At 42.2% G+C, this 14,374-nt stretch overlaps 2 protein-coding genes across 2 annotated transcripts; both read right to left on the reverse strand.

Moving 5' to 3' along the window:
• Positions 1 to 171: 171 nt before the first annotated feature.
• srsf6b (serine and arginine rich splicing factor 6b) lies at positions 172 to 5,333 on the reverse strand. Its single transcript, XM_062544409.1, has 6 exons — positions 5,157 to 5,333; positions 4,465 to 4,628; positions 2,950 to 3,068; positions 2,519 to 2,721; positions 1,362 to 1,439; positions 172 to 1,159 (listed from the first exon to the last, which is right to left on the reverse strand). Exons 1-6 carry the CDS (start codon positions 5,261 to 5,263, stop codon positions 721 to 723), a joined length of 1,110 nt encoding a protein of 369 aa, XP_062400393.1. The 5' UTR covers positions 5,264 to 5,333; the 3' UTR covers positions 172 to 720.
• A 4,576-nt stretch (positions 5,334 to 9,909) lies between these two features.
• On the reverse strand, positions 9,910 to 14,135 carry LOC134091764 (cytochrome P450 2F2-like). Its single transcript, XM_062544408.1, has 9 exons — positions 13,951 to 14,135; positions 13,512 to 13,674; positions 13,149 to 13,301; positions 12,754 to 12,914; positions 12,409 to 12,582; positions 11,608 to 11,746; positions 11,200 to 11,387; positions 10,803 to 10,944; positions 9,910 to 10,646 (listed from the first exon to the last, which is right to left on the reverse strand). Exons 1-9 carry the CDS (start codon positions 14,110 to 14,112, stop codon positions 10,453 to 10,455), a joined length of 1,476 nt encoding a protein of 491 aa, XP_062400392.1. The 5' UTR covers positions 14,113 to 14,135; the 3' UTR covers positions 9,910 to 10,452.
• Positions 14,136 to 14,374: the final 239 nt, after the last annotated feature.

Consider the following 14,374-nt stretch of genomic DNA (forward strand, 5'->3'; position numbering starts at 1 on the left):
TGAATTAACCCACATTCGGGCTTTCTGGTTTATGCACGTTCTAGGCCTATTTTTGATAGGGCATTCATGACACTGCTAGTGCCTTAAGACACTGCAGGACCACAGCGCTCTCTACCGAGATATTAACGCACAACAGGGTCATCCCATAAAACTGACGCATGCAACATGGAAGTCAATAAAGCATTTTTATTTCAGCTTAAATAATTGAACAAATGATTGAACAGAAGACATGATTGACTGAAAATGGACAAAAATATTACAAGATTCCTAAAACTTGAAGTAACGCTGCAACTACACTATAGGCCTACAACTAAATGAGAATTAACTATTTAGAGAAATAAATGTAAATCAAATGTGCAGCATTCTGAAAACCTACCAAGAGTGCACCCCATTGTTTTCTATGGGATATAAAAATAAAAAATTAAACACAGCAAATGAAGGAAAGTGCAAAGGAGTTGACCAAGCAACCTATGCAGCTCCAATTTCTTTGAAAATTAAACTGAACAAACATCCACTTCAAAACACATCAATGTCAAACAAACCTATGTGTTGCCTGGTTCTTATTGAAACATTATGATTATGTACATATGCTGAAGGGTTTAACAGCCAGCGTACCAAGAACACCCGGGTATGTTTTGGACATCTGTGGCTGAACAGGTAACCAAATGCTTCTGTGGCTTCCTCCTCCTGTCTGTGTCAAGAGTGAGCAGGGGGATGGGTTTAATCAGACCTGGAGCGAGAAAGAGACTTTGAACGTGGCGGCGACGGGGAGGCTGAGTGATCAGCCGGCGAGTTGCGCTGATCGTCTCGTGGAGACGGGGAGCGGGAGGTGGACTTGGCACGCTCCTCTTCCCCATTCTCCATGGGCGACGCCGAGCGGCTGCGGGACTTTTTGCTCACCGACTTCTCCTTGGAGCGGGACTTGGAGCGGGACTTGGAGCGGGACTTGGAGCGGGACTTGGAGCGGGACTTGGAGCGGGACTTGGAGCGGGACTTTCGGGCATCCGAGCGTGAACGAGACTTGTGGCTCGCGGAGTGGCTGTGTGACCTGCGGGAGCGAGACCGAGACTTCCCAGTTTGGGATCGGGACTTGCGGGCAGGAGACTTGGATCGGGACTTCCTCCTGGAACTAGATCTCCTCTTGCTCCGGGATCTTGACCTGTGGAAAGCAAATCAACTATACTTATGAGGTCTTTCCCAGGTGTGCCTAGAAACTTCTTATTTTAAGTCTACCACTTGGGCTGAGCTCTGACAGAATTGAATACAGAGATGTTGATTGCATCTCTAAAGCCATAGATCAGATCTGATTTAAAAGACTACAGGTGGATGTACTGTACATGCTTATTTTTCAGTCATCTTACCGGGAGCGCGATCTGGAGTTGCTGCGAGAACCTTTGCTCCTGCGGCTCCTGCTGCGAGAGCGTCTACGGCTACGAGACCTGACAGAGAAGAGAGTCTTGCAAGGTCAACTGTGAACATCAACTGATGGGGACTCAGAGTGATTTCAGTGCCATTATAAGCCTTACATTTAATCCTTGTAGCCCTGAGGAATAGAATAGAATGCCTCTCTATAGACCCCATAGGGCCAAAAGATCATAACGCATGCACCTCTCTACTAAATGGATAATGTGAATGGTTAAGGTACGGAGTAAATAATGTTGTAAATATCAATCATATTATTACATTAACCTAGGGCTGCAGCAATCGATTCTTTTCGGAATCAAGTAATTTTGCGCTATCAAGTTGTGTGCCAATACAATAAAGCATATTTTAATTAAACTGAATTGAATTGAATTTAGAGAGAGAGACAAGATGAGTTCTTTGGTGTATTGCTCTCTTGCAATTTTACTTTAATTTGTTTACTACTTAAAGTGTCCAGAACTTAACATCGTATCGACTCACAACATTATAGGCTACAGCCTCTACAAATAACGTACATATTGAGGTAATAAAGATCTTGAGATGTAGATGCTGCTTGTAAATCGAACAGAAATATTTTAATTGTCCCTTCATTTTACGACATGTACCCACTTTTCTTCAATTTACGGTCTCATTTGAATAAATGAAGGCAAGATGTAGCTAACTTGAGATAATGAAACGGCTTCAGCCTCAAGTGAAAGTCTACGGTATTTTAAGCCAGGCTATTTTTGTTAATCGCCGCTTTCATTAGCGAGGTTGGTGGAATGTCCCCTTGGGGAATGCCCAGTTAACAACTGGATGCTTTCGGCTAAGATGTTGAATCATCATTTGAAATGATCCCAAAACTTTATCTGATAAAGATAATTATCTTCCCAAGAAATTGTCTGACTTTTACGGACTGTTTCTTGGCTCTCAGTCATCTTAATTCTGAAAGTGGTGGTCAGTAAGAACAGTCTGCGTGAAAGAAGAATCTCTTGAATTGAGCAAGCCACATAACGCAAGTAGGATAGGAATTAAACAAAGCCTTGAGGCAGAGATTCCTATGAGTACAAGGTAACTGATTTACAATAAACTTCATCAACAGGGTCTTGTGCCTTACCTGGACCTGCTTCCTGAGTATGAACGCTGCCGACGCGAACGGTCCTCCACCAGTCGGATCTTCCTGCCGTTGATGTCGGTGCCGTCCAGCTTGTCTATGGCTCGCTTCATGTCGGACTGGGAGCGGAACTCTATCACTCCCTCATTAGTCCGCTCCTTGTGGGCATCGGCATAAGTCACCTCTCCAGCCTGCCGCATGAAGTCCTGCAAAAGGGAAGTAGGTACACTGACCATGTATATTTCAATGCGGTCATGAGACTTTTTTTAGTTCTAGGAGTTACCAGTGATTTATTTTCCCTCAGTACCAGTCTTAACTTAACAAAACTTAAACTAAACATTTCATTAAATGAGAAACTTAAAAACGTATAAATCAGTTATAGGCTACCACAAGCTCGACCCACCAGTTGTGGCTAGAGCAGTAAAAACACTCACCTTCAGGTCTTGCCAGCTGCAGCGACTGGACAGGTTCTCCACGACGAGGCGGTACTCGGTGCGGACGGGGGGGCCATACTTGTCCCTGCCACTGCGGCTCCTGCTGCTGTAACCACTGCCTTTAAACAACAACGGAAGGGGGTGCCGTCAGAGGGCTGGAAGGAGAGGAGCTCGCTGACAGGCTCATTTTGGGTGACCACTGATGAAATCAGCAAGGAGCATGAAGTATGATTAAGTGTAGGATGATGATCTACAGTATTTTACACATCTATCTCACCATATCCAACATGGCAGAATACTCTTTGAAAAGACTGAGACCAAGGTTCTCCCAACATGCCCGGCTCCCTCGACTATTTAAAGTGGCTTCAAGTGCATTGGCAGAAGTTGTTTACCATATTCAGCCATTATGAAACAATGTACTCACTTTAAGGAACTGTTTGCATTCCTGAGTTTTGCTTACATGCCATAGATACCACATGGGTCATATTTGATGATTTATCCCCTGTAGAGGGGAGATCGAACTCAGAGGAGGGAGGTTTGGTCCCCCCCTCATCACTAGAGATTCAAAAAGATACTGCCAACACACACACCAAAGAAAAGATGGGAGGAAAGGAAATCAAGACTAGTCACAAGAAAAAAAGGGCAATGCAGAAAAGCAGAAAAGGTTTCTACCATTGACCATTGCTTTTTGTTTTAAATAAAGCAAGCTACATGGAAGACATTTTTTTCTCTTTTGGCTTTAACCCGTCCAATATTTCTTTCAACATAAAAACCAATGGGTTTCCTCACCATCACCCTGGACTATTGGCAAAAGGCTGCTGTCATCATGGCTTGCAGTTAGGTCAGCCAAGGGTCATAGGGTCATAGGTACGTCACACACACATTGTAAGGTGAAAGCCAAGGCCAAACGGGAAAGGCAGTCATCTTAGCCTCAATGGACTCGGACTCAGCCCGCAGAGGACTCTTTCAAATTGAAACATCAAGGACTCTGTTAATGTTGAATTCAAATGGCGTTATACACATAGTTCATTAAAAGGATAACATTCCTTTTGTTTGCCCTGCAGCCGGACCTTGAATAATGAGGGCCTCAGTTGAGCCACTGAATCCTATTTCTGTAACCAGAACATAACATGTTCTGTGCTAAAGCAATGCAATTCAGTGCAGAAGTAACACAGCTGCAGTGTAAACAATCAGTGAAATAAAGCCCCCAATCTGCTTCATTATCCCATTCGTCATACTGTATGTGTGCCTTATTATCCTCAAACGAGTGGCACATAACATTAAAATAAGCCAATTTAAGGGACTCCAACTAGGTCTATATTTAGAAGGCAGGATGTCGGCATCTACAATGTGAAAACATGAATAAACAGGACAGCATCATCACTTCACTCTTCTAAAACTGACAGCCATCCTGTAAAAAGTAAAGAATTAGTTCTGCTGAAATATCTGCACCTTCCAACCTGTCATTTGAAAACAAATGAAGTGTGTCTGAAAGCTGTAGTAAAGTGTACTCACTGCGCCCACCACCCCCGTAACCCCCACCACCATATCCATCCCTATCCCGCCGTGGACCACGGGCGTGCTCGATGATGACACGCTCTCCACACAGATCCTTCCCATTCAACTCGTACACGGCGTCATCGGCATCACGGGTGTCCTCGAACTCAACAAACCCATACCTTGAAAGATAGGCAAAGACGTTTAATATCACATGAACAACTCAACTCAACTGACATGAAAAAGAATGAGGGGATCAATGTCACAAGAATAGCCACAGGCTACAAAGAAGGATCTCAGTTATTGAACAACACACATTACTTTCTCATGCATTGACTTGTGAGCATGCACATGCATGCATAATAATAATAAAAACAAAACAAAACAAAAAAACCCTATTAGCATTATTGATGGGGACTGGGAGAATCCACGACTGGCAAGCCAACGTCACTTGCAGTGTGCAAGTTCTACGCCATTTTGTCTAGGCCACGCTCACGGATCAGGATTAATGCACTTGTCTTAATTCAAATCCGCAGTGGTCTAATACTATGCGAGACCCTGATTAACAATACGCACAGGAATTTCAAAAGATTTCCACGTAAAATGTCATAACCAAATGTCACCTGACCTAACCATAGGACCTAACCAAGCAAACTATCTAGCTAACGATGCTAGCTCGCTCCAGATAGGTTATAACTTTCCAAACGTACCCATTTTTCAGGTCGACTTCCAAAAGCTTTCCATAGCCGCTGAAAAACCTTTGAATATCTTTCTCCCGGACATGGTAACTTAACCTGCCGACATAAACTCGTGGCATGTTCTAAAATTGAACTTCTTTACTAGGTAATCTTTTGGGGCACAAAACAGTCTACAGTCCGCGTCAGCAGCGTAAACAAGCATAGCAAAATTGGATGTTTTCAAAATAAAAGTCGTAATGTATTGAGAAAAAAGTTGCACAAAGACATGCTGAATTACGGAGCCCGAGAGGGCTCACGGCAATATATTTTGGGGAAGGACGAAAACGTGCGCTCACTTTGCAAAATCGAGCTCTCATTTTATTAAATCGTGCACTGGTTTAAGTAGAGCGTGCTCTCGTTTCTTTACATCATGCGCCCGTTTTCCTTAAACGTGCACTCACAGTACTACATCGTGGTCTCGCTAATCTAAAATGTGCACTCGTTTTAGTTTTTCTTAAAATGCGCACACGATTAGATAAAAACGTGAGCATGATTTGTATAAAACGTGCATTCGTTTTCATTAAATCATGCCCTCGTTTTATAAAATCGAGCATCGAGCTCTCAATTAAAACAAATCGAGAGCTCGTTCTTTAAAAAAAACGTGCCCATTATTTATAGCTTATAACGTGCATAAGTTAGAACATGATGAGCACTATCCAATTTGCTGTTACAGTTGTGACAAGTAGGCCTAGGCCTTGGGTCAGTTTGAGGCATTGTGAAAGACATGGATCTACTAAGGGTTTACATGGGTTATGTACAGTATGTCACACAAAGAAATAGCCTACTGGCAACCTGGTTGTAAGTGTTGCGAACAAGCGGTCTTCGCTGCCGTGGCTATGATGACTTAGGTCCCGTTATTGATTTTATTTTGGGCCAACTCCAAGGTCCCGGGAAGTTTCATATGTATCATTGGATGCACAAAAATGTCTAGAGAATGGCTTGCGGGTGAGAAGAGAGCTGTGCGCATCATTCTTAGTGAACACGACCCAAGGATTCCAGTGTCGCCGCCGGCGACGCCTGAGAAGAAGACAGGCTTCTCGGACCCAGTTTCGTATGGCACATAGACTCATACGATACATTGAGCCCATATGGAATCTGCTAACGGGTGCATAGACGGCTTCAGCAGGAAAATGATGTGGCTCAGAGCTGCACTTACAAATGGTGACCCTCGTGTTAGTTGGTGGCTACCCGACACTGACGCGCACGGACATGGGGACAGAGAATGTGGTTCTTCGCGATATGCAAGTGTACTTAATGCAAAATGATGAAGATAGCAGAGCGGGCCGATCAAACTGCTGGATGAGTGCCTTGTCTAGAAAGTCACCAGCGAATAAACCCTCGTCTTTAAGTTCGCCAAACATCTGGATGTAGTGCTTAATGTCCTCTTTCCTCATTACATTCCACCAACTCTCTATTCTTTGATTTGCACTACTTCTCCCGGTCAAACAGTTTGATTTGCCCGCTCTGCTATCTTCATCATTTTGCATTAAGTAGCCTACACTTGCATATCGCGAAGAACCACATTCTCTGCCCCCATGTCCGTGCGCATCAGTGTCGGTTAGCCACCAAACCTCTCCATGGCCTCTGCATAGTAGCCACCAATTACACGAGGGTCACTATTTGTAAATGCAGCTCTGAGCCACATCATGTTCCTGCTGAAGCCGTCTATGCACCCGTTAGCAGATTCCATATGGGCTCAATGTATCGTATGAGTCTATGTGCCATACGAAACTGGGTCCGAGAAGTAGCCTGTCTTCTTCTCGGGCGTCGCCGGCGGCGGCACTGGGATCCTTCAGGGTCGAGTTCACTAAGAATGATGCGCACAGCTCTTCTCTCACCCGCAAGACGTTCTACTTGCACTTACAACCATGCTGGGTTACTAAAGTTGCCAGTATTTCTTTGTGTGACATACCTAACCCATGGTAAACCCTAGATCCATGTCTTTCACAATGCCTCAAACTGCCCCAAGGCCTACTTGTCACAACTGTAACAGCAAATTGGATAGTGCTCACCATGTTCTAACTTACACACATTATAAGCTATAAATCATGGGCACGTTTTTTAAAGAACGAGCTCTCGATTTGCTTTATTTGAGAGCTCGATTTAATAAAATGAGAGCACGATTTTGTAATTCATGGGCTCGGTTTTATAAAACGAGGGCATGATTTAATGAAAACGAATGCACGTTTTATACAAATCATGCTCACGTTTTTATCTAATCGTGCGCCCATTTTAAGAAAAACTAAAACGAGTGCACATTTTAGATTAGCGAGACCACGATGTAGTACTGTGAGTGCACGTTTAAGGAAAACGGGCGCATGATGTAATGAAACGAGAGCACGCTCTACTTGAACGAGTGCACGATTTAATAAAATGAGAGCTCGATTTTGCAAAGTGAGCGCACGTTTTCGTCCTTCCCCAAAATATATTGCCGTGAGCCCTCTCGGGCTCCGTACTGAATAACAGATTGAAACATTTTTTTTGTTCAATGAACCTATTCGTGATAGTGAACCTGAAGAAAAGCACCAAAACCTGTGTCGCCAAATTATAGGAAAAGACAGAGCTCAATTCCTGATAATATGCACATGCATGTGTAAAAACACAACCTTAATTTTTGTGTATGGTATTTTGGCGTTTGCCCAAAGTGAGACTATAAGGCCTACATGATAATGGTTTCTAGCTGTTATCATTAAGCATAATAATAACAGTAATAATTAGTAGCATAGGTTCTATTAATAGTAGGCCTAATAATAACAATGTCAACAATGTCAAATTTCAACATTGAAAATAATGAGTTTTCAAATTAATAAAAACTAAACACAGCCTACAAACTAATTAATTAAGTGCAAGGTGAACAGCCTCAAACGTCTCTTGAAAGTCCCAAACTCAGGAATAATGTCTGAATTGCCTGAATTTGGATCTGGCCACAGACTTGATCACACCTCAATTGCTCAACCTGAGCCTGTTACAAAAAAAAAAAAAAGTAGACGACTCCTGCAACCACAGATTTACATGCAGCTTTTGAAAACCACCAAGCTACCACACTGCACATCCTACAGACAGACTGAAAGGCATACGCTCAATGATCCTACAAGAACAATACACGACTGATGCAGTTTCACAGTAGGTTATAGCAATGACAAACCGCATCACCTTAACAATCATGAGACATACAGTAGATGTGCCATCACATGATAGGTCAATTAGGGGATCTCTCAAGAATTGCTCAGTGATGTACTGGCCTGCCAGGCAGTAGAAATATCCAAGAGACTCTAGAACCAGAACGGCGTCAGCATCAGAGTAAGTGCTGGGGAGGCATTAATTCCACCACTGGAGAGCAGCACAAGTTAACTTTTTAGGCCCTCTATGCTTCAGCTACAGCCCATTCTACCTCAGTTAGGCCCATACTAGTCTGTGCTTCATAGCCTTTAATAAGAAATGTATCTCTTTCTGGATGTATGTGCAACAAGAGCTCTAAACAACTGAGTTATGCTCACTGAATCTGTGATTCAGCTCTCCTAGAACTGAACACTGATTGGGCAGGAGAACGCTGGAAAAACCTGAGCATTTGCAGACAGCTGCAAGTCAACAAGAGAACATTACATCCAACATACAGCAGCCTATTAAAGGCCCATCCACACCAGTAATAATGATAACTAAGACAGCTGTAACTATTAGTCCACACTGACTAAGTCTCTCCTCATGCTGATGAAGAATGGGATGCCTAAATTCCATGGACTCTGATTGTTAGAGTAGATTGTAGATATTGATTAGCTAGAGCGATACTTTACTGTTGTTTTTGCTGTTATTGTAATAGTTATGGTGATTGCAACTGATGTAAACAGGCCTTTCTTGTCCCAGCACTCTATGCTCCCACCTTTATAGATAAGTACAGAATATACTCACTCTATCACACCCCTCCCATCCAGGCCCAAATGCCTCTGTTTGAGTATAGTTACCCATTTTTAACATTGAGAGAAATCAAGCCTCCGAGTTACTTCTGGATTACAAGCGTAGACGAACAAGGAATGGCATATGTTAAAATGAATGAAAATTACATATAGTATAGTGCAGACAGATGAATAATGGAAGCAATATAAGAAGGTATAGTTTGCACCACTAACGCTAGTCTGGCAGAACAATACATAAATTAAACAAAGTCAATAACTGAAGTATCGCAATCAACATGACAACCATTGCCTCGGTGCACTATACTCTCACCTTTATACAGAGTAAGATAAAGTGAGATAAATGAAGACACACACACACACACACACACCCCTCCCACCTATGTGTGTTTGTGTACAGCTATTACGTCCGAGCTCTCAAGCCTCTGATTTACTGCTATGAACCGTCAGTGTAATTGTAAGCACATCATATCTGGGTCTTAATCTGTGTCTATTTGAAACAACAGCCATCTCCAGCATGCCGATGATACTTTGAATAGCCTACTTTGGACTGTCCTTAGACTTTGAATAAACAAGCGTCAATTCTGTTAATGAAACACTTGTGTGATGTATCAAGCTCTTGAATTAGACTAACTCTATGTCAAAACAGCTGTTAGTGTACATTTGAAAATGTCAAATGCTAAAATCGTATAAAGTTGTTGCTGCACTGTCTCAGATTTTGCACTGCAATGTAATGTGATTGTAATTATCATTGGATTCCACTAATCTGGGAGACCATTAACATTGTCAGGTAGGTTAAGAAATAATGAGAGAATTCATTGTATTTGGTAGTTTGGATGTTATATTTCTATACACATAATTTCTGTACACAAATCCATACAGTATGTCCATATGTAATATCCTTTGGAATTTCTTTAGTCACATGTCAGATTTTCATTCATTTCTGATCAAAAGCTCCTCCTTTCGACAAAGGATGAGAATTTGACAAAAATGACTCAATGTGGAGAACAGTATTACATATCATGTGAATCAAGATTTGTGTATATGCTGATTATGGTTATGGTAGCAGATGCCTTTGTCCAAAGTGACTTACAAATAAAACAATACAATAGTTAAAAATGAGCAGTTTTAAAATATTGGTAAGACAACATAAAGGAAAATACCAATAATAAACAATAATGTCAATGCAATATCAATGATCAATACGTTTCATATAGGCCAAGGTTAGATAATTTAAATTTAAATATAATATACAACAATACTCCTTGAAAAAAATGCATGACAGATTACTTGGTTGGCTTTTAACGCTTGACCCATTCCACTCTGATTACTTTGCATTGCATTGCATCATTCAAAGTGCCTTAATTGGTTGCAATTGTCCTCGGCTTCACCACCATCTTGTAGGGTCTGGGGGCTTGAGTGACCCCGAACACAGGGGTGAAGTCTGGCTCTCCTTCATCCTCTGGCCAGATGAACTGGAATCGGCGCAGCAGTGTCACAAGGATCAGGAAGAGCTCCATGCGGGCCAGTCCCTCCCCAAGACAAGTGCGAGGTCCTAGAACACGTCACAGCATGGATGAATGGAATGATGCAAGACAGTATAAACATCAATACGTTCATAATAATTCAGAGCAAAGTACTAAGCCTATCTTATCAACGGTTATATAATCTTTCTAATGTCATATAGCCTTTTAAGCTGTTGTCAGCTTACCTATAGAGAAGGGCATGAAGGCAGGTGGCTTCTGAAACTCTCCCTGCTCGTTCAGGAAGTTGTTGGGGTTGAAACTGTGGGGGAACTTCCACTGTGTCTCCTCATACAGCACAGATGTCAGATTCTGGATGACAAGTGTACCCTGCCAGAGATGGGAGCCAAAGTCAGCACAAACATTGTGTACATGAACAGAAATTACATACAGACTATACTGCACTCTGTGTACTATAGAGAGTACGATGAGCAACGAAAGCCATATCAGATTAATGCAGAAAACCATCCCATATGGGTGGTATAAGTTAACCTTGAAATATCTGCCTATAATTTGGCACAGATAGTCATAACATAATAATTAGCCATGTTCATATTCAAGGCTTCAGATAAGTCCCTGACAGACCTTAGGTATTTGGTATCCCGTCAGCTCTGTGTCTTTGGTTGTGCAGTGGAACACGCTCAGAGGAAGTGTGCTGGCAGCGCGTTGGGTTTCATGGATAACAGCCTGTGTGTAGGGCATGTGGTGTCTGTCGTCAAAGCAGAGCTGGTCCCTCCCTTCCAGGACCATATCAATCTCCTGCTGACACTTCTCTACGAGCACAAATCCATGAATTACCATTATGATATTTTGTTTACCATTTCAAACGTATCATTATTATCTTCTTCTATACTTATTATTACTATTGCTGCACAACAAATTGCCCCATTGGGGGACAAATGAAGTAACTTACTTACTTACACCTGAAAAGATACACAGAGATTTGAATTGAACTGCTCTCGAGATGAATGAAATATTGTTTCAGGGACCAACCTTGGATATCTGGGTAAGCCATGAAATAGAGCACAGCAGAACGGATGGTGTTTGAGGTGGTGTCAGTCCCAGCGAAGAGAAGGTCAAGCAACATGGTCAGCATCTGATCATCATCAAATGGAGCAGTGTCTTCACCCCTCTGACGCCAGAGAGAAACAGCAAAATGAGCCATAAGCAGATGTGCCCCAGTACGGGGTCATCCCTATGTTCCCCGGGTCCTATGTTCCCCGGTTTTCCCAAAAAGGGTCCTATGTTCCCCGGTCGCAATACATACCGGGGAACATAGGACCCTTTTTTGGAAAAGCGGGGAACATAGGACCCTTTCTAAAATGTAAGAAAAAAAGGGTCCTATGTTCCCCAGTCTCATACAAAGTGGGGAACATAGGACCCGGGGAACATAGGACCTGGGGAACATAGGCACGCTCCCCCCAAATACAATGCTTCAACATTTAAAGCTGCATTACGGTAGTTAGATCACTGTCTGGATGATAGGCTACTTGTCATTGACGAGAGATGAATGAGGCTACAGAGCAAGTTGACTATGAAAAGGTGGAATCCTATGATAAGCTAGAAAAGGTGAACAAGAGCTGCAGGAATTTAGCCTGACGTTTGCCACACTCAAAACAAACAAACAAACACAAAACAAAAACGAAATTCTGGTCAGAATATGAACTTCTCAACCTCATATATTGTGGGTAGGGCTACTGTAAGTTCGGCTGGCACCTAGCAGGAATTGCTTAAAGACTCCAAACAATTTTCTAAAAAAGTGATCCTGCGAGTATTATAGGCTTCAGAACTCACCTTGTCCACTTCATCTAGATAAGCGTCTATGACATCTCTTGGCTCATTAGGGGTTTGGGTGGCCCTGTGTTCATTCACTATGTCCTGCGCGTGCTTCTTGATTGTGCGGTAATCCCGGAGAGCATTTTGGAATGGCAGGGGTAGGTTTCTCAACAATGGCATGGTATCGTATATCTGCAAACATTAAAAAAAAAAAAAAAACATTATATTCAAAAATATCTTTCGATCTTTAAAGTCAACGCTTATTATGATCATCATTTCTTTAGCCCCCTGGAAAACGAACGGTGCGGTATATCATTTAAAGACATGCACTAAATTGAGAGAGGTTAAAAGACAATGCTTTACCATGCCCCATGGTCCATTGGCAATCTTTGAATTGTCTGCCATCATTTTAATCATAGCTTGGAAGAACTCATGGTCATATTCATATCGAGACCCAAACATGATGGAGCAGATGATGTCACATGAAGCATTGTGAAACAAAGTTTGCGGGTCAATTGTCTGGCCTGGGGATGGAACAGAGTAGGTTGAATGGATACAGATGTTGCAATGAATGATTTTGACACTCACTGTGAGTTACAAAGTTTCCAATATCATGCTCTCTACACATTTTACGTAGTTCCAGATATAGTATACTATACTGCACTAAGATAAATTTGTTATATTTTTATTCTTTTAGAAAAGCTCTAAAGATGATTATGATTATTATTATTATTATTATTATAAGCTATGGCAATTACCTGCAACCTTTTCCAGGTGGGCGCAGATATACGAGACCTCTCCCCGAATCCTCTCCTCCATAGACTGCTTCCCCAGGCCAAAGTTCCTCATGGTCACCAGAGCAAACCGGCGATGCTCCTTCCAGCCAAGACCGTGGTCAGCCATGATGATGCCTAATGAAGCACATAAGGATTTTTAGATGGCCTCGCCATGCTTTGTGACTTTCTACCTCTACAGCAGAAAAACTATAAGCAGACATACGCCAATAACTGGCCTAACCAGTTATTCTAAAGGCCTCTATAGCTCAAGTAGACACTTAAACTGCCACATTTTGAGCTGCAGGATACATTACTTCAGGTCATGCAGTGACATGCTGGTTGTACCTTTGCCCTGGGTGAGGTGGCTCAGCAGAACTCCACCAGGTCTCCCAGCGAAGTCCACAGATTTGGTCAGCAGAGCTTCTTTCATGGCTTCCACGCCGGTTATGATCACAGCAGGCCTCCCTCCAAAGTAAAAACTGAACACTTTCCCATATCGATCAGAAAGCTGCGGGATTGCAGGAGCAAAATGTTTTACTGATATATTTCACTAAACATATTTTTACATTACTACACAGTTATCACATAAATCATACTTTTTTTTTGATAAATAACTTTTAACAGTATTAACGTATTTTGAATCTTGTTGATGCACATCAGGCAGTAATGACATATTACAAGACCTACTACCAAAACCATCACTAACTTAAAATACATTGTGTCTAAGCGGTCTACTGTAGCCTTTAACTTTAATACATTTAAAATGGTGGTTTTAAAAACATACCTTTAGCAAATCATTAATAGGATTCTCCAGATTCAGCTGATGCAGATTTCCAAATATGGGGATGGTTTGCGGGCCAGGGGGGAAGTTTTTGGGTCGCCGGGTGCGGATCATAAACAGCAGCATGCAAAAACATACCCACAACAGAACCAGAGACACCACCATGGTGACTGTTGCTCCACTGCACTCTGCTCTGTCTCACAGGGAGCCTCTTAATATTACCACTGTAGGCACGTCAGCCACCTGGTGTTTCATTGGCTGAGATCCTAACCCTGATTACATAACTTTTAGTTAACCAATAACAATTTCATCAGTATAGTAATGACCGAGCTTTAAATGCTCAAAGACACACTGGTTCTACAGTAAATGGTGTTTTGTCCTTAGCAAAGGGATATAATGTTTTAAAGTGCACAGATGATTTAATCAA

The sequence above is a fragment of the Sardina pilchardus genome, chromosome 9 (genome assembly GCF_963854185.1).
Source record: "Sardina pilchardus chromosome 9, fSarPil1.1, whole genome shotgun sequence".
NCBI classification, from domain to species: Eukaryota; Metazoa; Chordata; class Actinopteri; order Clupeiformes; family Clupeidae; genus Sardina; species Sardina pilchardus.